General features: G+C 40.3%; 1 protein-coding gene across 6 annotated transcripts in view; it reads right to left on the bottom strand.

Moving 5' to 3' along the window:
• KIAA1549 (KIAA1549 ortholog) overlaps nt 1–26,587 on the bottom strand; it is a 159,134-nt gene that overhangs the window by 42,359 nt on the left and 90,188 nt on the right. For all 6 annotated transcript variants that reach the window (XM_030040784.1, XM_030040779.1, XM_030040781.1 and 3 more), the window contains exons 7-10: nt 20,299–20,358; nt 17,873–18,018; nt 10,237–10,414; nt 7,825–8,009 (exon numbers count right to left, since the gene is read on the bottom strand). In XM_030040784.1, coding sequence (XP_029896644.1) covers nt 7,825–8,009; nt 10,237–10,414; nt 17,873–18,018; nt 20,299–20,358 — 569 coding nt within the window. The remainder of the gene's footprint in view (nt 1–7,824; nt 8,010–10,236; nt 10,415–17,872; nt 18,019–20,298; nt 20,359–26,587) is intronic.

Below are 26,587 nucleotides of genomic sequence, written 5' to 3'. Positions count from 1 at the left end.
CACTTCTAGAGAAAGTCCCTGAGACACAAATAACTGGTGGCTGAAAAGTTACTCAAGGCAAAGCATCACATGTGTTTGCCCTGTTCTTCTCCCCTTCTATAGGTTTTTGCTTGTGGCACCTGAGCTAGCTGGCCTTTTGGTCTTGACCTCAAGACAGCTACTCAAATGTTTGTAAAAAAGCAGATGGAGACATTTTACTTTTTATATCTATCAGTATACGCAGTAAATCTAAGTGTGGTATTTCATTTCTACAATTTGTGAATAGTTAATCCTCATTACAGAAGAAGAGTTCCTACAAAAGAGATCTTGCAGAGGAATTGCCATCAGAGAAATGTATCATTGAGAAGTAATTAAGACGTTCAATATTGTGTTCCTTGTTAGAATCCAGCTATTGACTCTGAAGCAGAACCTGTATGCCAATTCCAAAAAGACATCATTTTGGATAGTTAGTCAAGGTTGCTATTAGAAATGAATGATATTTTTTATGCAAACAGTAGGCACAGACATGAACCTCTTGCAGAAACTCATGTCAGTTTTCAAGTAGTTTTTATAAGATTGGCGTCAGCTGCCTTTCTTAACATGCGCCTCTTTTGACTGGAATTATTCTGCAATGCAGAGCTGTTGCCTCGACATTATACAGATGAACAAAAGCATTACAGGATGTCAAAACATCACAAGAATTCTTTATATCAGGAGCAGAAGCCTAGTATTTAGCCTCCAGCAGGGCTGGCCTCTTTGATCCAGGGAACATCCAAGAGGTAGTCTACTGAATACACAATAATAAGCAAACCTCTCAATTCAGAGGTCTAAAGTTACACCTGACACATGAGATTCAGATATCAGATATCCCTGCTTGGGGGGAAAAATAAAAATCCACACAAGGCCCTCTCAGACATCTTACAGAATGCATGACTCATTACCTGTAACTGTGAGTGACACATGGAGGTCTGGCTGGCTGTCAGAAGCAGCACAGATTAGAGCAGACATGCAAGGGCTGGTAATGGTCCCCAGGTGATTACACATTAGCTGAGGTTTGCTGGCACATGATGCAAATTGGCAGCCCTTCAGCTCTGGCACTATCTGTGCTACCGCTCAAGGAGAAGGTGCGGTACTGTATGCATCATCCAAAGCTTCGTGGGGACCGACTCACCCCACCTCTCCCACACGTAAACACACAGGAGGGACACTGAGGCAGAGAGACATGTGCGGCCTTTAAGAACCATAGCGGCACGCAGAGGGCTCCAGAGAGGAGCGAGTTCTGGCTGGAGAAGTAGGCTTTTCCCCCTAGGGTTTTAGGATGTGCCCTTGGAAGAACTAGGAACTGAGCACGCCACTCAAACTTAGCATTGCAAAGGCATTGACTTCAGCATGCCCAGCATTTGCAGGAGAACATCCATGACCACCTAAATAAACTATCAATGAGCTTGTCCACAGATGTCAGATTCCTGTCATTAGGGCAGGGAGCCTTTCCCTGAGTAACTGTTTAGAGCTGAAACTACCTCTGAAAAGTCCTAGCAAGGGATTTGACTTTTTTCTCCAAACACCTGTACACAGCAGGGAAAGTGAAATCCCTAGTGAACTAGGTTCCATTTTAATTTTTGGATGTCCATAGAGAAAGAAATAATATTGCCAACTCTGTTTCCATTACAGATAATATGTAGAATATTTTTTTTACTCTCTGTGGAAGAGGAAAGGGGTTGACAGTGTTTTCACACAAAAATGTCAGTAGTCCAGTACAGAGCAGAATGACGGTTTGGGCATTAAAGACATTTATCCATTTTTTTCATGAAAAAGAAAAATAACCCACGGCAAAAATTCAATTGCCCACAAAAGGCACAGCTCCTTTGCAAGAAAAAAAGCTCGGGTTGGGACAATGTTGCGGTGGATATAAGGCAATGGCAAGAGAGAAAATCCTGCAATGTAAAAATGCTACTTATGCATCTTTTACTTCCAAAAGCAAAGACACCTTTATCTAGTGCAACAACCTAGATCACATCAAGGTGAATTTCCAGTAGGATGCTATGGCTTACAGAACAAGTCATGAATACTTGATGTGCCCTTTAAATACCTTCATTCCATCTCTTGAAAAGAATTATCCTTGCACAGACCAATGAATCTTGCACAGAAATTCAGTGCTCTGACCTGCTTCCTTAATACCCAGTTTAAAAAGGGTCCAAATAACTTTGATCTAAGCATGTTTTCCCATCTAATCTCCAGAATGAAAAAGGTAACCTAATATTTTTCAGGCATTGTTAATCCTGCTTTGAGGCAGAGCAATGGATTAGCTAATCAGGGTCTCTTCAAGATATTTTTTTTTTATTATTATTACTTCATCTTCAAACCTGGTTTTGCTAGCGTCAGTTCCCACAAAAGTTTTCTTTACTATGTATTTCTGCTTATAGTCACTGAAGTACCAGACTTCGGAGACTAACCAGAAGTAAAAGATCCCTTAGTATTGTTTGAGTTCAGGCTTCCTCTATATATTCTTTGCAGAAGATAATATTATGAGTCTTTCTAAGAAGAACCCTTACGCCATCCTCTCTGCAAAACACCAATCCTGTGATGAAACTAGAAGGCAGATGGAGAGAACAAACTGGTAAAGTGGCATGGTACATCCAATCTGCAGAACAGCCCTTCGCTGAATACAGTCTACACTGCCCATGTCACCAGCTTAGAACAAACATTATCTTTGCTATTATCTATACTATTGTAGACTCATAGAATGGTTTGGGTTTGAAGGGACCTTAAAGATCATCTAGTTCCAATCCCCCTGCCATGGGCAGGGACACCTTCCACTAGACCAGGTTGCTCAAAGCCCATCCAGCCTGGCCTGGAACACTGCCAGGGATGGGGCAGCCACAACCTCGCAGGGCAACCTGTTCCACTGCCACACCACCCTCACAGTGAAGAACTTCTTTCTTACATCTAACCTAAATCTACCCTCTTTCAGTTTAAAGCCATCACCCCTTGTCCTATCACTACATGCCTTTGTAAAAAGCCCCTCTCCAGCTTTCCTGTAGGCCACCTTTAGGCACTGGAAGGCTGCTCTAAGGTGTCCCCAGAGCCTTCTCTTCTCCAGGCTGAACAACCCCAACTCTCTCAGCCTGTCTTCATAGGAGAGGTGCTCCAGCCCTCTGATCATCTTGGTGGCCCTCCTCTGGACTCGCTCCAACAGTTCCATGTCCTTCTCATGTTGGGGACCCCAGAGCTGAACACAGTACTCCACGTGGGGTCTCACCAGAGTGGAGTAGAGGGGGAGAATCACCTCCCTCAACCTGCTGGCCACACTTCTCTTGATGCAGCCCAGGATACGGTTGCCTTTCTGGGCTGCAAGCGCACGCTGCCAGGTCACGTTGAGATTCTCGTCAGCCAACACCCCCAAGTCCTCCTCAGGGCTGATCCCAATCCACTCATCGCTCAGCCTGCCCCGACCCATGTGCAGGACCTTGCACTTGGCTCTGTTGAACTTCATGAGGTTCACATGAGCCCACCTCTCAAGGTCCCTCTGGATGGCATCCCTTCCCTCCAGCGTGTCGACCGCACCACACAGCTTGGTGTCATCGGCAAACTCGCTGAGGGTGCACTCAATCCCACTCTCCATGTCGCCGACAAAGATGTTAAACGGCGCCGGTCCCAATACCGACCCCTGAGGAACGCCACTCATCAGTGCTCTCCACTTGGACATCAAGCCGTTGACCGCAACTCTTTCACAGTGCGACCACCCAGCCAACTCCTTATCCACCGAGTGCTCCATCTGTCAAATCCATGTCTCTCCAATTTAGAGACAAGGATGTTGTGCAGGACAGTGTCAAATGCTTTACACGAGTCAGGTAGATGACGTCCGTTGCTCCTCCCTTATCCACCAACGCTGTAACCCCGTCGCAGAAAGCAACCAAGTTTGTGAGGCACAATTTGCCCTTAGTGAAGCCATGTTGGCTGTCTCCACTCACTTCCTTATTTTCCATGTGCCTTAGCATAGTCTCCAGGAGGATCCGCTCCATGATCTTGCCGGGCACAGAGGTGAGACTCACTGGCCTGTAGTTCCCCGGATCTTCCTTTTTTCCCCTTTTAAAAATGAGGGTTATATTTCCCCTTTTCCAGTCAGCAGGAACTTCACCGGACTGCCACGACTTCTCAAATATGATGGATGGTGGCTTAGCCACTTCACCTGCCAGTTCCCTCAGGACCTGTGGATGCATCTCATCAGGTCCCATGGACTTGTGCACCTTCAGGTTCCTTAGATGGTCTCGAACCTGATCTTCTCCTACGGTGGGCGGTTCTTCATTCTCCCAGTCCCTGCCTCTGCCTTCTGTGACTTGGGCGCAAGGTCTTTGAGCCTAACCTGGCCTTGAGGGTGGGGACAAGCAGGAAATCTGGACTCAAGCCCAGCTTCAGGGCTGCTACAGCACATAAATATAGATGCAGTCTTGGGTACTTCTAAGGGTTTGTAATCACAGGACCTGAGTATTTTTCAACACAGCTATGCTTGCTGAAGTGGGAAATACACTATTACTGACCATCCCAAGTGAGGGACTATGACCCAAACACTCTAAAAGGGTGTCCACAGAGCAGATATGGGACCAAAGCAGGTTAGCTGTGCTGGTATGATACGCTGGCCAGTATGACTGAATTGTTGCGTAATGCCACGATCTGCCAATCTTTATCTCACCGAGGTGTACCTGGGCAGCCATACCTCAGGGCACACCTGAAAGGCATGTAGGGTCTTATTACCAACAGATAATAGTGATGGTTTGCTTCCTCAGAAGGTAGACTGTGAGGGCATGCAGCTTAACTTTTAATGGTGGTCATAGGAACACAGAAATCATATCTATTCTGTAAAATTAAACCTTTACATATAGAAGATTAAAACTTAAATAATTATATTGTCTGAGTGCATAACAAAATATTTCAGGAAAAAGCAGGAGTTCAAAACCAGAACTAAGTGATTAAGCGAAAGGAAGGAAGAAACAAAAGATGGTACTAGAATGACACATGGGCTATAGAATCCAGGAAAATCTGTAGCATCTTTAAAGCATCTCTCTGAAGAGAATGCAAATTTGTAAAAGAGACTCTAAACTGAGAATAAAAAGCTCCTGCAAAACTTATGTCTTTGTTACATAATCTGCATTACCGTACATTTACAGAAGTTCTCTCTCTCGATGTTTCAAGGAACCAGCCTTTTAGTGGCAAAGTCTTTCCTCAGCAGCATGAAGCAAACAGGCTTTCCCTTCACCCCATTCCCAACCTTGTTCCAGGCTTTTAAGTCACAGGTGACATAATTTGCTATCAGCTGCTACTGTGAATTCTAACAGATTATTATGCTGCCCACTGATCTGCTATGTTAAAATGGCTAATTAAACACACTGAAAAAAAGACTGGTGATACCTCTGGAGATCCACCAGTGCAGTACGCTATCCTATTTCATCTGAACAAGAAAAGGGTGTCTCAGTTTCTTATCTTCCAACCAACACACATTTTCAAGTACAAAACACATTGTAGACTTATTACATGGTTCAAAAGAATTATCTTCTATTTCCAGTGTGGATATGCCACGCATATGTTAATGAAATACTTTGATATTTATACATTCCATTTCTATATTTACATTAAAAGAAAATTTTTTTTAAAGATTAATGGAAGTGAGAAGAGCTAGCACTATAAATGCATCTTTATGGCTTTTACCAATGAAATATTGATTCCAAGAGAAAACCCCAGATCTTTAACCTAAATACCCTTCCATTTAGAGATGCAGTGCAGCCCTTCACTTTCCTTTGGTACCAAACTCAAGCTCTGTAAAGAGGGAATGGAAATAATTGCAGGTGGGTTGAGGAAGGGAGAGCCTGAGTCCATTTTTAAACTGAGTTTATTTACAGACCTAAACCCCTGACCACAAGGTTTTGTTCCTTTGATCATTTCTTTGCATTTACTGTAATAAAAAGTATAAAAACCAAAAAATTTAAAAGGGCAGGACCGGACCAAATGTTCCTAATCATTTGTATGCTGTTGTGACTGACCGGGGGTCTTCAGTGCTTGTTAAATATGCCCAATTTTGACCTGGCATTTCAACCCACTGTTTGAAGACATGAAGAAATCCCAAAGACAGCCTGCTACTAAGGAAGCCAGAGTACTACTTTTATTCTGGATCTTGGGCAAAGGAGGAAAATGGTTTTCAAAGTAGATTCTGCCAGTTGTTTGGCAACTGTTGTTGTGCTAAGTGATAAAAATTTAAGACACTTTTTATTGCTTTACCTCATTTAGTATTAAAGTACGAGCCATCCACTGGCACAAGGATTTGACTAGATGTCCTTACTGGTTCTTTCTAGTTTGCTTACAGTGACTTCCCTAAAGAAGGCAAAGTGACAGGCTCCCTAGGCGAACTGAAATGAGACTTGCATACAAACAAGTTCAAGGCTTCTGACTCATGAACGATTAAGATGAGGAATACTGTGGAAGCGGTGGAGAAAAACAACGGAGCCGTTCTCCCAAAAGAAAGTAAAACTATGAAAGATGTTTCTGGCCTTACAGCCAACCCAACCCAACAGCTTTCTCACAAAAAGCTTGCGACAGCAGAGAGGTACCGAAAAGGTATGTGATGAAATAGTGTACCAAGGGTAATGATCCTCTCCTGCCTTTTTTGTATGACCCTTCTCAAATTAGCCGAAACTACTGTGGGGAACTTCTTCAATCAAAATCTGCGTTACGTATTACCACAGCACAGGTGAGACAAGGTACCAGGGGGTGAAGTTCATCAAAGGGTACCACTTGTTGCCGACCTCGATTCTGACACTCAATCTGCAGCAACAAGACAAGTGGAAGTTACTATTGATTTGTTCTGACTGCTTTGGAAGTGCAACCACTTTCTGCTTCTCTCATCTTTCACATCATTAATTATCTTGAAAGAGAGTATGGTGTACAGACAAGGCTTGTTACGGAGAAAACTGTACGACTGAACACGAGGTGACAGTAGAAGAACATGACTACAGTACCACAGGATTAGCACAGGCAGATTATTTTGCTTTTAATAAAACCTCTGAAGTTATAGTCAGTAAAAAGCATCTCCGACACACAGACCAGTTCTCTCCAGTTGTAAAAAGGAAAAGTAGGATTTGTAACCCTTTAGTCACTTCTCCATTCTTTTTACTGAATACATCCTTTGTGAAAATCCTGAATCACATATTTTTTAATTTACAGTCTTGGGCAGGAAAAAGACAGACTACTGAATTTCTCACCATCCTAACCCAGTCCTCCAACACTCTGGCCAACACGCTCACCCATACAGTCTTATGGAGATCCACTAATTAAAGTTCTAGTCCTGCAACAGGCTCTCACAACGGCAACTCAAGAGCGCCGGCAGAACACGGAGCAGCAAGGATAGGCTCTAGCAAATTCTACTTCCAGCATGAGGTATAACGGATGGTGCAGTTTAGCTGTCAGATTAGTTTAGCGGAAGCTCTCCAAAGAAAAATTCAGCCCCCTACAGAAAACAAGGTCAGTGATTTAACAGTCAATACATTTCCTCTTATTCAGTCCTAGCCAAGGCCTTGAAATGAAGTGATAAAGAAAGGTTCCTTTCAGCCTCAGTGCCCACATTTCAGTAGGTTGTATCTATCTAATGCAGTATCATATACCTAGGAGAATAAATAAAACAGTATGGGATTCTTGACTTCAACTATCATTTGACTTTTTTCCTTTTTCTTTTTAAACTGGAAGGCTCTGAAACTGTGTTTCCACATGCTGTTTAAGGATACTAGGTGTTCCCTAGACTCTCACATTCATTTATGCTCAGAATACTCAAGCTCCTCTCAGCACAGCCTCCCCTTTTACCTTTTGTCGCTGCTGGATGTTGCTCATCGTGTCTGGCTGAAACTCCAGTTTGTCTGTTCGACAAAGTTTCCAGTATAAAATAATAACAATCAGGAGCACTACAGCAACTGGGACTGCCACACCAACAATAATCCATAGGTTGCTATTCTGTGACTCTGAGGTGGACTCCTTCAGCTTCTCCACAGCTGTGAAGTTAAGAGGAAGACAGCAGTATTATGTGGTTATATATTTTAAACTGAGGACACTTCAAGGTTATGTATTTTTATGTTCTTGTAAATGCTAGTTAATGAATTTATCAGAAACCAGCTGCAAATCACAAGAAATGTCATACCAGTTATAAGTTAAGGTATGTCATGCTCAGGAAGCATGGGGCAGGTGATCGATTGTCCTGGCCTACCTTCTGAAGACCTGTGCTTAAAAACCTAATGAAAACACACTTGTGCCACATCATTCTGTAACCCAAACCTGAGCTGATGTGAAATGGGTCCAGAAAAATGACTTACCACTAACAAAGGTGAGGACTTTCCAACATTATTGCCTGTTTCCTGCTTTAAGCAGTATTATCAGCTGCCTATTCTCTTTAGTTACACATAATATATTTTGTTACCTTCCCCATCAATAATCACAATCAATTTGAAATCAGTAAGACCCTCCTCCCAAGGTGTATAGTTCCACATTTTTAATTACTTTTTTTCCTTTCTCTGTTTCGTTGGCAGTGTTCGAGATCCTTTAGCTGCAAACAGAAGACAAAACTACTGGACAGTGTAATCAAACCAGTCACGCTTGTAAAAAGTGAACTAGAAGAATTGACCAAACTTTCATTTGCTCTATTTTGCATAGTGGTTATATGTGGGATTAAAAACCACAGCAGTAATACATTTCTAGTCCAACTGATAAACTTTCTTCAAATGATGTTTTCAAGTTAAAAAGAGTATTTCTATGCAATCTTATTTTTATACCTCATTTTATTAGTAGCCATTCTAATGATGAACCTAGAGATTAAAGGAACATATTGTAATTCTTATATTTTACACATCTGACAGCTTATTTATGACATTACATTTTCTGTTATAAAAGTAACTTTTTGTCTAGTTTCTTCCAATAAGAAGAAATATTTAAACAATTTCTATGATTCTATGCCTCTTAAAAGAACTTTCTAATGATGTGTCAAAGATAACAAGTTTCAACATGCAGAATAAGCTATAAACACTTCATGAAGTTTGTTCAACACCTACCATTTTTGTAAAGGGTATTTATTCTTGCAACTTTCCGCATTTCTGTCTAGCCAATGTTACAGTCCATTAACAGATATTAAGCAGATGTATATGAGCTACTGACCTATCTTTAAACCACTATTTTAATGAGGGACAAAATTTAGAAACACATCCAGATGGTGCAATTGCCACTATTTTCTTTCTTTTCTTTCTGCAGAGAATTTTAAAAATCAGATGCATGCTTGTTCTACTGGCAAAATACCCTGTGGTAGAGCGTAATTCATGTCTCCATATTGCACAGAAAACAGAAAAGGTAATGAAGCATTCATATCAATGAGGTATTTTGCAGATCATATGCATGTCTGTTACTCTTTTAAAATACTTTCAAGTTTCTTTCCTAATCATAACATGGAATTTTTAGTAGGTCTTCTGTCTGCTCCTTACTGCGAATTATTTATATACCAAGCTTCCTGAATAAAGTCATTATATGACTTTATATGACCTGTCATATTTATTCTGATGTGTCTCTAGTAAAATATCACATTTGTTTTTTATTATCTTTTAATAAAGATCACATTACTTAATATATTACTGATGGGCAACCAAATAAAAATAAGATCAATCATATTCAATGGAGGAAATAAACTGTTTCCTTTTGCTTATACCCTTCAAAATGCCCCAATTGGCATTAGCCTACATCTTTGACTCAAAGAAACGGTAATTCAGAGAAACAAAAAATAGTGGCTTTTGTTATCAACTTCATTGCCATTATGCAACTAAAGGTAACACCCATTTCACACTGACACCCTCCCATCCCACAATCGTGGTATTTGTGCAAGCTCCTGGGTAAGATAAGCTGTAAAGAATATTGGACTAGCAGAAAGAGATGCAAATGGCAAGAAGGTATCTAGTTAGCACAGTGTTTTTCTAGCACAAGCACTAAAGTGAATGCAGTGAGGCTTGCACTTAAGGACCCCGTTGCAATTCCAAGTTCAGCAGAGTCTTCAAGAAGCAAAGCAACACCACATAGCTCACTGCAAGACTGCTAAAATTTATTTCCTCAAGAGTGTCAAAACTGCAGCATCCCAAGAACAAAACACTGCAACAGTGGGCACTATGCAGTACCATAATCTCCAAAGCTAATGTCACCCCTCCTATTTCTCTTTGGTGGCATCAGTGTGGATATGATAGGGCTTACGCTGTGCAACGGTGCCTTCAATGCGGTATCCAAGGATGATTGCAGCCCGCTGGATATCAACTCTGTTCATCAGGTCTGAGCACTTCAGAGCACTGAGTCTCTCTCCATCTTGATCCTCCACAAAATAGATCAGCTCCACAGGGTTATCAACACCAACTAACCGTGACACGTTCACAATCTGAAAAGAAGTTGGAAAGCTTTTACATTTAAGTTGTATTTATTTGGGGCTCCCATACATTTGGTCTTTCAGTCCCTACCCTCTCTCCTTGTTCCCTTCACAGGGCCTGGACCTTAAGGACACTCATCTAAAAAGAAACATTTGGAACCGCTTTGCCAAGATGGCATTAGTATTTACCTTAATTGTCACTGTGTGCAACCCCTAGTGCATAAAGAAGATTCCACCTTGTACTATGATGTAGAAATATAATTGCTGTTAAAGAAAATCCCTCTATCTGTGACACCAAAGAATATCATATTATACTAACAGTGTAACTGCTGTGAACTGATACAGTTTGGAAATTGTCAATATCCAGAGGAGTCTGATGGGAAGACGTGCCATGTGGAGTGCTCCAAAATACTGTATGCAGCAAAGGCAACATGCACACAGACTAGTTCGCTTATGCTAGAAGAGCTTAAGTCAACGTTAGGCAAGCATAGATACGCAGAGTGAATATTCAGTAAGAATAATTTGCTTCCAAACTAAAATTCAGGATATTTTCACCTAATACTTACACAGAAGATTCTGAGTGGAAGTCTTTCAGGGGATGACAACATTGCTGGAATAATGTATTGGTGTCTAATTACACAAGCACTACCCAAGTGCACCAGGACCCTGGGAAATTTATAGAAACACCTATTTTGTAACTGAAAGGAAAATTTCCAGGGAAGCGATCCCTTGTACAATAAACTTTTATGGCAAACCTGAAGTTTCCATGTTTTTTTTTTCCTGTTTGTTTCATGACAACATACAGATCCGGTATTGAAGTAAGAGAATTGCTTTCACGCTGAAGATGCCAACACCATGCCACCCTGGAAGCCTCTACTGCCTTTAGCATTTGTTGGTTAGTAGGAGCTACTGAAAAGGTTAGTGTGATTGCACTTTTCCCTTCTCTAAATACCTACTTTGACTCTGCTTTGCTATTCATAACACACACCTCTGTTCCAGTTTATCCAAACGTTAAGCAGCTACACAGGCAAATATTCTGTTAGCTTCAAATAGAACTGTTTGCTCTTCCTCAACAAAAGCATCTGCACAGTCACCTTCATCCTCCAAACAGCTCCCCCTGGCATCCACCTTTCTTCAGAAAGGAATGTATTTGACAGTGGGAAGCAATTCTTCCTACTTCTAAAGATGTTAATAATCAAAAGAATGCATGCTATGAGGAAGCCCTGTAGATACTCTCTAACCAGCAAACATCGACATTGCATATGAGAATCACATAACAATTTTGAATTCCTGTAAAATTAAATCTTATGTATAACAAGTCTCCTCTGTTTAACCATTTATATGTAATGGTGAGCCTAACCTAGAACTGGGCCAAACGAATAGTAGGAGGTAGTCTATCATATAAAAGAGAGTTTGAAGAGCTCTGGAAGGAATTGCCACAACTAGAGCAATATATTTTGCTTCCTTTAGAATCATCCTTTACTATGAAGTACATATTTAATAAATTAGAATCTCAAACACTGCCCATAGGCTTATAGTAAAGCAAACACACAAATGATTGCAAGTCTGAGGCTTACAAAAGCAAAGCTTTATATTGTTTTCTTTCCTAGTTCCAACAGCACAGTCATGTTGAAAGAAAGCAGTGCAATGTACTAGCTCAACAGGGATGATGTTCTGGTCTTTGGAGACATCAACTCAATATGTCCTAAAAAAAGTGGTAACAGCAAGGTATATAATAAAAGTGAAAAAAACACAACCAACCAACCAAACAAACAAAAAAACAGAAAAGAGAAAGCACAGTTGTCATGAAAGTCTTTTAGGCCAAATCAACTGAAAGCAAAGAATAATGTTCAATGTCAGTCACATTTGATGTAAGAAACAGAACACCTAAAAACAGAGGAGAAAAATGTGCAAATCTCTGAAACACAGCAAGACCGGCTAACAGGAATCATTAACCAATGCCGCTTCTCATCCTGAATGCTATTCACTCCTCTACCAGCTAAGGGGCAACCAGTCCCTGACTGAAGGTAACAAAAGACTATCAATAAATAAGGTTTCAATACACATATTCAGCAGCTGTAAGGCTGACTGTGGTTTCACGGAACCCAGATATATCGTTAACAAATATCCACAGCTTTCTATTTCTGCTTCAGCTGGGCTGCCTTCACCACAGCCTGGCCTCAGTGCACAGAGCAGCAGGGTGTATGGACTGGTATCTGATTTCAGCACAGATCAACCCTTCCTAAGTAGCACTTAACTCACACAGAGAACGAAGGAGTTGAAAGGCCACATGGGACTGAAAGTCAATGGGTTCTTCATTTAATTTTATGAAACCACTCTGTGCGTGGCAAAGCTACAGAATCAGAGAAATGCAGAAGATTCTTAAATTGAACTGTCATATACTTTGTGGCATTGTGGAGTATCCAAGAAGTACTGTAATTCTGTGTGTTATACACACAGGGTAAGTCAGAAGCTGACTGAATGGGATAAAAAAGGAACTTCTCCACAGCTGCCTTTAGAAAGAGCAGAGGGGAAGGAGGACACATTCCAGTGCAAGTTGCTGCAACTGAAACAATACAATTTTTAGCACAGAATTAAAAACAACAGTGCATGGCTCCCTGTGCTGAGCAACAAGGATGGGTGAGAACAGTCAGAATGGAGACAGGTAGAAGTAGCCAGAGGTATTCTGGCACAGTATAGAGAACATGGGAATGAGCATGAAGAAATTCAGTGGAGGGTGGAGGTGCAGGCTGGTGTTGATGAACTAAGCTCACTATATTAAGAGAAGTTTCATCTGAAATAATTCATTCTGAATACGGAGTTATCTTATGACTGCTCACACCATATTGAGGGAAGCTGCAGACAAAATTTCAAATCCAAGGGGATATGGTTATGCATTTCTATTCTGGAAAAGCTGATGGCTGAGCACGGTATTCTTGAGGTGACTACGAGACAACTAGACTTGTACATAAACACAGCAACTGTGACAATATCGGTACTTCAGTTTTCATCTCTGTCACACTTATTCACTAAAAAAACTTTTTTTTAAACTAACCTTTGAGTTTGCTGAAACACAGAGAATGGCACACTGGATCTGAACTGGTTTTAAGTCTGTTTATAAAATTGAGGTACACAGGCACTGTGCCCATTTTGTACACAGTTTCCGTATACTAAGTTTTGTGCCATTTTGCTCCAAATTATACTCTCTGTGCAGCTTCAGATTGGTTTTGCCTCTTATTTTAGAGAGGTGTGTCTATCCTTGAGAGTGCCAAGAACACAAGCAGAGGCAGAAACAGTATTTTCCAGGCATCCAGCAAAGCAGCCCATGTGTAAAGAAGCATTTAAGCATTTTACATTTATACTTTGGCAGTGAGGGATGACATAGGGAGGGAGAAACAAGAATTTCAATACATGGGAGGCAGAAAATGAGGAAAAAAAAAAGAAAAAGACTAATTCAACTTCTGTGTACATAAATGATACCATCTTTGTTGATACTAGATGGGCATTTAACCTCCACAGAGTAAAGGCTTAACTGTGTTCAGGTGTCAGCAAATTTAATTTAAAAAGTGTTTTCAAGAGAATATCATAGGTCAGTGAACAGAGTTGCCTTGGTAACCAAATCTAGTTCATAATTTAAAGCAGGGAAATCCAGGTGGTGGGCAAGCTCACAAGGTGTTTGCAGAGTGTCAGTCGGCCAGTGGGATGTCCCAGTCAGCAGCCCCTCAGGAGTAAGGAATTCCTGGGTGAACTGGTTGAGGGTTTCAAAGGCAGGAGCATTACTTAGGAGCAAGCAAACACACACAATCTCCAAAATGCACGTACAAGGATTATTTTCGTTTTTTCACTACGTTCATCCCGAGGTAAAAAAAAAAATATCAAAAAAGATTCTGCTTTCCACCTTATTAAAAGTAGGATTTTAATGTCCAGGCCATTAAATCAAGCTGTATTGTGGTCTGAACAGTTCAGCAGACAACACGACATAAAGCGTATGTGAAACGGGCATCGCACGTAACCTGCCCTGGGTCCGAGAAAGCTCTCACAGGAACCTGTCAGGACGGGAAATGGCGGTGCCACTTGGAGGCAGCCATCTTCCTCCTGAGGAGCTCCGGCTGGGGCTGGGCAGGGCAGCACTTGCTGCCGTCGCACCGAACACCCACCCGCTGCGGCAGACCCTCCTCGCGCTGAGCTGGGGACGCTGGCAAGTGAACGGAGAGGGCCAGGGCGCTGGAGGCGACGCTAAGGACATCTCCTCTGCTGGCTTGCAGAGGCTTGGCCAGCCAAGAAAGTGGCTTCGCAAAACAGAGGTACGAACAGGCTGTGGGCAACCTGACGGAGGGGCCGGCCTCTGCCTGGGGCGGCCATCGGAGAGGCAAAATGCCTCTGAGGAAAAGGTGAAGCAGCAGCAGTCCCCATTTAAAAACCTAAAAACTTACAGCGAGACTGGGCCTTTACTCAGATTACACGCTTGGGAGAGACGCATAAACTGTCGGTGGAAAACCAAGAGAATGAACCTCTGCCTTAATGAAAAGCTCAATTCAGTCATTATGTCCCCTCATAGCTACTACTTCCTCACACACATTACAACTAAAGTGTCGCCTAACGTGTTCTCTAAATCAGAACATCATTCTTTTTGCCACTTAGTAGGATCACCTTTTCACTTTCTATTAGGTTTAAAAGACCAAGCATGCTGAAATGAAGGAAAATTAATATTTTTGTATTAGCTCCTGGTGTATGTTTAAACTACAATTAAGCCATTTAATTCCTCAAAAAAATTAACGATAATTGAGTTGTTATGGTAAACTATTGACAAAATATAGCATAGGGTCTAGCCTCTGCAGATGCAATGCAAACCACGTTAAATATGTGCCTTCAAATTTGCAGCAACAGCAGATACATATTAAAATATATATATATGACTTGCTCTATGAAACATAAACATGAACATCACACAAAAATGAATGGAACTATCTCATGTATAACAGTCGGGCATAAGGCTTCAGAGGTTTTTTGTAGTTAATGGTTATAAGCTTTTTTTTCTTTTTTTTTTTTTATCATGGAGTGCCACCTGTTACAGCACAGATAGGCAAATGAGAGGGGAAAGCATGCTATTTGGGCACCCTAGGTAGTCCAGAGCTCTTATTCAAAGTGTCTAGATTTAAAGAGTAATTTTTAACATTCTTAGATCCTAACACATGCCTTCAGAAATGAAATCTAAAACTCACAAGGTATCACTTCTATTTTCTTAGTATGTGAAAGGAAACTAATATGCCTGCAGTAACATTCACAACTAATTGCTTCGCCTTCTGACCCACAGTCCTGATTTTCCACAGAGCTTAGAAATGTCACATTTCAATACACTATAAATATCTTTCACCTCAGGAAAAACTCCAGTCTATAGGGGCTCAACACAAGTGAAATGTGTGTCTAGTCTTTCGTGGATATATGCACGTCCCGGTAATAAAAGTATCCAACATTTCGGTGTGGCTGGCAGCTTCTGTTCTTATTTTGAGTTCATTGTGGCCTACTAACATCGCAGTCACTCGTTTGTGTGCAAGAAATATATACAGGAAAATGTGAATATAAAGCACAAAGAACATTAACAGCTCTCCCTGAAGACACAAACAGATGCATATACACAACACACTTCAAACACAGCTTATAAACCTGGCTATGAGGAATAGAATTAGCAGCAGTAAAACTAAAAAGTTTATTGCAAATGGCTATGGACCAGATCTTCAACTGACAGGGGAGCATCCTTGAAAGACATCGTCCTCCACTCAGGAGCTCACTACCAGGGGCATCACTCCAGCTGCACACAACGGCCTCTAAGGCTATCTCACCTACCATACACCTGAACATCCTGCCAAAGCAAGCTACCGAGAAGCTATAGTACATGATGGTACCTACCGTTCTCATGCAGGAAAGCAGGACACCTATCCCAGACACCTAGCAGCAAGGTATCTCCTCCAGCCTTCCTTCTTACGCATCTCCTTTATTCCAGGATGTTAACCCCATCTAACAGCATGGGCTGTGAGGACCTGGAGAAGCCCTGTGTTATGTGGGATGGCGTGATGCGTTGACTGTAACTAGGAGAATCCTCCACTGCCCAAAGACAGCAGTTTGCAGACTCTTTGCACTAATTAAGTGGCATAAATGAGCAGCGCTGCTGTTCGGAACATGAGCTGCAGACCTCATCTTATGTCCCAGTAAGTAATACAAAGTCCTAAGAAAAACGCTACATTTTCATTTTCTGAAATACTGTTGTTTGGCTAAAAAGGACCTGCTTCTAATTTTGTGCATTCAAAAATAAGTTACCTGAGCTTTATTATGTAAAAACATAAAACCATAATCTACACATACACATTTTATAGGCTGTGGTTTCTTTGCTAGCAACATAAGGACTATTTGTTTAATTTTTATGCAAAGGGAGGACTGAGGCATAAAGAACAAAGTGCAATAAGAGGTGTTGGGAATAGAAGATCTGAAGCAGACATCTATTTACAGCAATTCAAAGCTGCAAAAAATAAAAATAAAGTAAAATCTCTATTACTGAAACAGATGTTTCTGAGACAGGAAAACAAAAGTAAGAAAATCCCAACATCTGGAAATTTAAGTGGTAGCAAAAACTGTAGGATTAAATTAAATAAAGATAATAGGTCTGAACTACTAGAAGGGCATCTGCAAGGTAAACCAACTGTCAATGAATTAGCTGGGAAAAGTAATTTTTAAGATGATGAGCCATTAGAAAGTATTTCAGCTTTCAGTTTGTTGAACTGACTAGAAAGAACACATGTGAGAAATTAAAACTTAAAATTAAATATCCAAGTCTTCTTGGACATTATGTGAATAATTCCACCTGTGACAAAACTATAAAGCAGCACTGGAATCCAGATAGCAGAAGCTGCCATGTGTACAAAATTTGACATGATTAATCATTCTTATTTGAAAGCCATTCCTGTGACCAGGAGTACTGTGACAAATAGGCAGTTAAGGGGTACAATATGCTACCCTACTGCTGCATCAAGGTGCACATGATTCTATTTCACATCTCTACACCACCACCAAACCACCACAGAGAGCTGTGAAGTAGCTGTTCCAGCAGAGTACTACTTTGACTCAGATGACCATCCTGTCTCCTTCTGCTAGGCACCTCATATAAGTCAGACAAGATAGCAAGTTTTTAAAATAGGATGTTGGTAAAATAAGTTTCAGTATTGTTTTTAAGTCGTCATCCGAATTTTTTAGTAGCCACTTAAAATACTCAGTTGTTTCCATTTGTTACGTTTAGCTTAAAAGACAACAAGGCATCCAAAAGAACCATATTTTAGGTACAAAACACAAGCATCATCAACTAGCTAAACATGATATGTGCATTTGAGTTATCTTTCTCAACTCAAAATCTTGACAATATTAACTTACTCAGTAATTTATTACCCTGTATTTCTTCCTCTGACTTTGAGCTCTTAATACCTGCACAATGTTGCTGCCTGCAAAACTGGCCCGTCTCCATATCCGCCCTCTGACCAAAGCCTCGTTTAACAGGTGAGCTAGTTTCCGTTCCATCTCAGCTTGAAACACTTCCTCCTGAATTCGCTGGTCGACGACACCCAAGAGAACTACATTGCAGAGAAAGTAACCCAAGAACACAAATTAATTAGTAAAACTTTTCATTGTCTTTCCTGCAACTTCAATTACCAGCTTTGAGTCATCCTGTGACAGCTCACGGACAATTCAAGACCAGTTGTATTCATATGGGAATACTGCCCAGTTCAGCTGGAAGTTACATGTTGGAAAGGAAGACATTGGGTGGGAAAAGGGTTAAAAGAAGTAAATTTAAAAAAAAAAAAAAATTAGGGCAGAGGGCATTTTTGGAACCTCAGCCAGGCTAGACAGACCCAGGATATTGAAAAAAGTTTCAATTCTAAAAAAATATTAACTTCTGAGCATTCAATGAATTGTTTAAAAACAAATAAAAGAGAAAATTCAGTCTAAATTGACTGCTGCAACTACTTTCAGTCAAAATGTTGTGTTCAGAAGCAATACAGAGGTGGAAGTGGGCAGGGCAAGGGCTCACAATCAAGGAGAAAAAGCAGGAGAACAGCAGCACATGAATGAAGCTGCATATTCCAAGTATACCTGCCCTAGATAACAAAGATTGCCAACAAGTATGCCAATCATAGCACAAAGAAACTGGTTAGTAGCCCTGCCCACTTCACTTTCCAACCCCAGGTACTCCAGGTCACTGGGGCAGCTAATGCCAAGAGGAATCCCTGAGGAACAACACATAGGAAACATGAAAAAAGTGTGGACCTTTACTAACAAGATAGCATCCAGTAAAAGAAAGCTGGAGTGAATGGAGCAATAGTCATTCAAATGACCTAATTAAACAACCCTAAAGGATAGTAAACCAACTCACTGATGACTGCAGTAAAATAATTCAGTTTTTATTCCTCCATCTCTCCACTAAAATGGTTTATATTTTTTTAAAAGTCCCTTTTTCAGTGTTTTCATGTTTATTTTTTTAAGCATGGTGCTTAATAAAAAGCCATCCAATTAGATAAAATCCATTAAATACAATTTTATTTTTTAATTTTTGAAACAAAAATATTAAAAGCACTTCTTCCATTTAAAAATTTTCACCGCAGATGTCAGAAAAAGGAAACATTTTCATGATTTCTCACAGAGATCAACAGCATCTGTCTTCTAATTCAATCATAGACTAAGTATCTCAGAATTAAATAGCAAAATAGACAGACAGTGGCCTACAGCTATTATATGCAGCAAGTAGAAGACAGTTCTTGCCTGTGTATTGAATTTCAGTATCAATGAATTATGCTTAATAGCATGAACTCTATTCTACAACTGAGAGGGACAGCTACAGAGAACACTGCATATCCCAACATTTCTCTGGCTAATCTAATATTAAAAACCTTTACGTGCATAAATTCTATCATTTTCCTGTGTCATGATTCATTACGCTTACAATACAATATGCACACCGAAAGATCTGACCCATCCAAAGTATACTAGCTCTTCCCAGGCTGCCTGCAAGAACTGGGATTACAAAAAATTCCTCCACAGCAAAAAAGGTGCTGCAATTGCCTTTCAAAATCTTACAGTCAGGAAGTTTAGAAAAACCCAAAGGGACATGATTTCTGAGCTGGAAAAACCCTCTTCTTACTGTGGGATCTAAGGGAACTTTGTGGGAAGACAAAAGTGTATCCAGTGGGGCATCTGTACCCTAACAGCAAGTTTGGTAGGCACAGCCTGGTCACCGTTCAGGCTTTCTGCTTGAAAGAAGCAGGAAGGACCTACAGCATGCAGGCAACCTCAACAGCCTTTGAGCATCTAAATGTGACAGCTCAAGCGTATCTGTAAATTATAGAATAAAACACCCAGAAGACTTGGGTGGGAGGGATCTGCTGTGAATGAATCAGAAGAGATCAATGAAATGTGATGAAACTCATATACTCGGAATGTATCTATTTTCATTGTTTTATTCCTGGCATGTTTTGGTAGGAAGTGCCACACAAATAAAATTTTCGTTTTCATTTAAAATAAAATAAAGCCCTAGAAATCAGTGTGGTATATTGACAGCATGCAGAGTAGACACTTTATACCTCACACTGTAAGTTGTCTCACTAAGAGTGAACTGCTTTATAGACAAAAACTACTTTGTATGCATTATCAAGGAACTGCAGTAGTTCATTCTAAACACGGGAATTACATTTCCCAGATATTCCAGGTCACTAGGCCTTTGGTTTTAGAATTTATTCAGCTCAAGGCATGTTATTACCTCATAAAAATGCAGCTCCCCTAAGCTATTGATATTTATGTAGGCTAGTTATCCTTCTAACAAAAATAATTGCACTCTTACTCACAGAGACTGTACGTACCTGTTCTCACCCAGGAAGATTTCATCAACTGAGACACATTAAGCTTAGGATAATGAAAGGCTGAGGGAAAAACAGAATGGAGGAAAAACATCCATAAGAACAGTATTCTCAACAACATACACAAAAAAAGAAGCCACTTCATAATTTACACTGTCAGTAAACATCTTATTTACACGGATGTATTACTACTCCTGAGGCTATGCAGACACAACGGTAAGGAAAGTGCTCCGAACATACACTCCCCAGTTTATCTCTGAACAAAAAGAAGCTAACTGAAGCAGTGAGATTTATTACCTGAAAGATTTCAAGCTGCTGTACCGAGGTGATTCCTTCTAGAAATTTAAAAGCTCACTGTCTGAATTGTGGCTCTTACTGAGCTAGCTGCAGGATCACACTTCTGCTCAAAGGGCAATGAGGTAACTCATGAGTGTCTCAGAATGAAAATAAGACCTTCTCTGAGGCAGAAACTACATGGAAACACTAAATGTAGAGCAGAAAACTAAATATACCTGATTTGTGTTCCAGACTTGTGCAGGGGGTAGGATTTAAAAAAAACACCATATTGATAATTTATTTTTTTACAAAAATCACAAATAAATGTATGTAGAAACATTGCTGTAGACAAATCTCATGGCTTTTATGTTTGGCTTGGTGGCTCCAAGCTTTCTTAATTTCTCAATTTTTCCAGAAAAGCTCTGCTCCAGAGTGAAATCTTTGCCCCAGTGAAGTAAATAAAGTCTATTTCTACTGACTTCAGTAGGGATAAGATTTTTCCCAAGGTTTCCACTGGAGAGCAGTAAAGACATGTTGGGAGACAAGTGAAGATGGGGGCTGGGCCAACAGCTTCCTCAAGGGAAGTCTTAAGCTTCGCTATGGCAATAAGTAAAAGGAATGGTCTTAACTTTCTCAAAATATTTAATCCAGATGCAGTTTGCTAAGCATTATACAAAGGTTAATTTTTAAACCATTTCATGGACAGAAAGAATGTGGCACATGACAATTAAATGACCTGGTCCACACTAGATCAATTTAGAGTAAAGATGTCTTCAGTTGTAGCATAGTTTGCCAGTATTGTATGTTTCAGAGAAATAGAAAGTTACTATTTTTGTAATTTAATTATGCAATAATTTGTAGAGTAGCTGACCTCTGTCAGTGTACCTAAAAACTGATTCTTTTGCCCCTTAAAAAACTACGATTTTTTGTTAAGGCAAGAGCAAAAGAAGTAGTTACATTGTACCTTTTATTTTCATAGATTTATAAATAGTCCTATGGAAAATGAAAATTTGGTTATTCCACCTTTACTTCAATAATAGCATCACTAGCTTCAAAAGAACCACCTGGGAGGTACTTTGTGATCTACTATTCAGAAGAGTATCAGAATATGGCCCTTTATTCTGAACAGGAAACGTCAGCCCTCTGTACACTGACCAGGATGCATCAAATTTCCCAAACTCTCAGACACACAAGAAACACCTCACAGTCCATTTAAACAAACACATTTATTTTTAGCATCCTGCTGCACAATTCTTCTGATTGTAGCTTTTAGATTGGAGTTCTATTTACTCTGGTCATGCAGTTGTTTACTTCAATTTAGAAATACAACCTGAACAAAAAAGCATAAACTAAACTGCATCTGTTGTTTCTCCAAAGCATGGAAAGAGCAAGATAAGAAAATCAAAAACCTTCCAATGACCATAAAGCTTTGAACTGCTAGCAGTTGGGAGTTTTTTCTTCTTTTAAACCAAAATCGTGTTTTGCCTCAATACTTAATGTGCTCTTCACACTTTTCTAATCAGCACTTGAAAATGATTTAATTCATGCAAATTGCTGGATGACTATTCACTTAAACTTTTCACGGAATTAATGAAATTTAAAAATAAAACAACTTGAGCAGAAAATCTTGAAATTGAAAAGGAAGATGTGCCGTGATCACTGGCAACTAAGGTTAGGTTCTGACGAAGAATTCATGAAATGATGGACGCTTCTGCAACTGAGATCATGCTCAGAAGTCAAAGTCCAGGCTCCAACTCTTATTCCACAGGTCACTCAAGTGTCTCACCAGTGGCCAGATCCTGAGCTCACTTGGAGTCTCAGCACTGCAGCAAGATCATATTTGCAAGATTCCTAATGCCCCCTGGAACTAACGATTAAAAGCAGCACAGACTGATTGTTATTCTAAGGGGGAAGCTGGATAGACAAAATGCAATTATTAGTTAGATTGCAGCTGGTCTGCTAATAACTAGATGCATTAATGAAGTAGATGCTAGCATCATTAGAAGATTCTAACATGCAGCTCTGAAGAAACATACCACATAACAGCATTGATCCAATGCTGACTGAAAAGGCAAAGGGTCACCTAGTCACCCAGAAACCTCTTGACAGCAGTCTGGAGCACACCACTCGGACAACATGGCCTTCACCAGATGCTCCAACAAGGATCTCTCTGACCCTCTCATACAGAGACGTGTGGGACCATGCAGGATAGAACCGGTACCATATTGATTGTTCTTATTTCTGATAAATGGAGGAACAGTAATAGAAAGCATGGACAGAATGCAGTATTTGGAATGAGAAGGCATCAACTGAAAAACAAGATTCCATGCAAATATTGGGGTGTGGGCAATAGTAACACACTGTATCTGTTAAAAGTCTGATCCAAAATCCACCCAGAAAAAAACCTGCCAAATATTTCTGCAGTCTTTGGACTGTATTGTACAATTTTATATTATCCTATTGGCCTTGCAACATCTCCAAGGTATCTAAAATAGATGCCACCCATCAAAGTGCTACTTTTGGCACTGAAAAAATAGCAAGACCCAAGGCAACTCTATTTAAAGTAATAATAAAACCAAAGATTTATTCAGGGGGTAAGTTCATGAAGGCCAATATTCCTCATCTAGTCCACAGCTAGCCTTTGCCTGTCCTCAGAGAAATCTTCCAGTCATAAAGAGATACCAAATATATTCTTTCTTATTGTGTTTAATGAACTACCACCCAAAAAACATGACTAGACTTGGTTTTCTTTCTGCTGACATGTGGTTCATGACCATCTAACCAGTTTACAATCTAAAACGTGAGATGTAAGATGGACAATGCAAAATAAACATGCAGGAAGGTATAAACTGAGCATCTGAATGTTGCTGAAGCATGTTGCTGAAGTCACCTAGAAGTCTGTGGGGGAAAGAAAAAAGTCTGGAAGATTCCAAGCTTGGCCACTCCAACAGCCCTGTTCCTGCACAGAACAGTCCATTCTGCCAAATTAACAACTTTCACTACTGACCCTGATGCTTAAATGAGTGGAAAAAAGCTGACAAAAAACTCCTGTTGTTAATGATGTACTGCAGTTAAAAGTATAAATAGTACATATTAGTTATGTGAAAAAAAAAAAAAACCAAACAAAACAGGGAAAGGACTGTGTGTGAAAGGCAATGTGAAGTGAACAAGTGGCAGGGAGCAAATACATTCCTTCAAACGAGGCTTATATTTGGGATATCGACAGCAAGGTCTCACTTCACTTAACAGTATTGAGATACAGTGATATTAAACAAGTAGCTTTTCCTTAGTATGAATCAACTTCAACCCCCTGACAGCTCAGCTCACCTACAAATCATTTCTTTTTCTTCAGATGCAGACTATAAAACTTACAAAATTATATACAGAGCCCTCAAGGGGAAAAAGAAAAAGTCACCACCAAGAATATTAACTGTTAGCATGCCTGATATCTAAGGCACAAATGGCATAGAACAGTATGGCATGGAACATTTCATATTTACATATAAACAATAACATACATAAGTTATTTATATGTCAGTATGTAAATATCCAAAATTCCCCCAAAAATTCGCACTGAAAAGCAGAGCGTTGCATCTTAATTTGCACAGAGCAAAGCAGCTACCTATCTAAGAAAGATCGTCACAACACCTTCCCTGCTACAACTGCTCTGTAGACCAAGGGAGAACATGAACGCAGAGAGTTCAGGGCCTAGAAAACAAAAAACGTTTAGGCATCTTCCTGTCAAAGTAACTTTGAGGATCTGGCTGTTAGTCGTCCTCAACAGACTGCTGAGTAAGATGTCTCAAGAAGGATCTGCCCAATGCTGCTGAGCCTTTGGACATGATTTCTGGCTCTGAATACTGAAGATCTAAAATCCTTTGGCTCAAAATACGGTCACAGGAACAGCGCAAAAACCCTGTAGAAACAGCTAAAAAGAACCGAGTGTGGTTGCCTCACTTATAGAAGCGTATGAACTACATTCATTATTGTGCTTGCTGACTGGCGGACCCATAGCTCTAACAAGCTGAGAAACTGTGTTCCCACTTTGCTGACTTACCAACTGGCATCATGTCTGGTACTCCAAAACAGTGGCTACAAAGCCACCAAAGTGCAACTGAGACCAAACTAGACAAGTTCAAATCAAAATGAGCTGTCCTGCAGTGGGCTCAATCTATAGTAAATTTGAGTTCCTCTAGCAACAAGCAAGTCAAATGCTGACAAGATGCTCCTTGATTTAGGGCACCATATCCACCAAATCTTCATGTTTTCTACACTACAAACTTTGGGAAGATCTCACCGTTCCCAAAAATTCTGAATTACTAAATTGAAATTTAATACATTTATTTTAATTTGATTTATTACATGTATTTTATTTTATTTATTTTAATACAACATTAAATGTTTTGAAAATTCAGTCTAGACAAATTTGAAGTTCATCTTCAAAATTTCTCTATCAAACCAACCAAGAGACACCAACAACAAGCAGCTCTGGCTAAAATCTCTGAGGCAAATGCAATGCTCTGTTGCCAACATTCATTCAATAAACTATGGCAGCAGTTAGGTGGGGTCTCTGAAGGCAAGGGTGTATACATAGCTTGTTCAGCTGTCATCATCACTACTGGGGATGTACACCAAAGAAACAGCATTTTTCAAGAGCTCCAAGTAGGAGAATCTAGGAATAGAGTGTGTATCATGATGTATCATGATGGACTTAGTCACCGCTGATGAGTAACTGCCTTCCTACACTAAGGGTCTGCCTGAGGATTTGAGGTTTGGTATTGTTTGGGAGATTTGGTGGATTTGAGGGGAGGAAGAATAATTTTGTGTTTGAAGTCTGGAGGCCTGTGCTGAATTTGCAGGAATGAAATTACCACGCTGTTAGCATACTTGTTTAAAATCGCCAGCAGGAATAAACAAACAATTCCTGAAGCTTCAGAAACAAAGTTATAGAACTAACTCACCCACTGGCTTGGACATGCCGCTGTACTAACAGAGGCCAAATGTGCCAAGCCACAACAGCCAACATCTACGTTACTTCATTGCAAATCCTCAGAGTAGTCAGGAAAGGAGGAGTAATCTGAAGGGGACAGGACTGTTTTCCAAAAAGACACTGCCCGACCTCTTCACTCATTCTACTTTGCACGTCTTTCTCATTAACATGTGAGCTACCAGAGCTCCACTGGCACCAGCCAGGAATCAGCCCCAATGGTCAGGCACTATAAGCATGCAGGTAACACAGGCAGAGCTCCTGCTATGAGCACTAAAGAAATTACCTTCAAATTTCCTAAGTACCATCAGGAAAGGAAAATAAGGAGAACAGTGTACATGCACATTTAATAGGAATGTTTGTCCCCCATGACCAGCCTGTCTTTCAGGATACACCGGCTTTGGCAGAAATTCTGTTACCATTTAATTGCACTGTAGCTCCATCGCACAATCCAGAACATGGATTCTCAGCAAGGGGCAATGTGCAAATTCACTACAAATATCACTCCAGAATATGTGGACAAAACTAAAAAACTGTAGGACCAGATGTGCATACATTACAGGAAAAAAAAAAAGCCCCACAACACCAAAAAATATTACCCAAGAGACTAAAAATTAAATAAACTCTAGGGCAAAGGTGCAAGAGAGATGACAGAGTAAAGAGAAACATCTTTCAAGCAATCAAGGCAAGAGCAACATTTAATTTGAATTCAGTGAGAGATAAAGACCACAGCCCACGACCTGAGAAGTTCTATGGCCTCACAAGGAACAAAAGAAATGCTAGTCACCCATGGACAGGGATTCTCAAGGCTTTTGGTCCTGGCTCAATTAAATACAGCTACCACTGCCCAGGTACAGTCTATGTGAGACTGAATGAGAGCAGAAATGTTTAAAGGAAATGAGTCAGCAACCTCGTACTTTTTTTTAATTTATTATGGGAGCAGAGGGTTCAAAAATGCTGAAAAATGAAAACAAAAAGTTTCAGAAAACTAGTACGTTTAAACTACCTCTAGTCACTGGGAAAGTATCC

The sequence above is a fragment of the Aquila chrysaetos genome, chromosome 17, assembly GCF_900496995.4.
Source record: "Aquila chrysaetos chrysaetos chromosome 17, bAquChr1.4, whole genome shotgun sequence".
NCBI lineage: Eukaryota > Metazoa > Chordata > Aves > Accipitriformes > Accipitridae > Aquila > Aquila chrysaetos.
The sequence above is the reverse complement of the archived record's forward strand: the minus strand, read 5'-3'. Positions and strand labels throughout refer to the sequence as shown.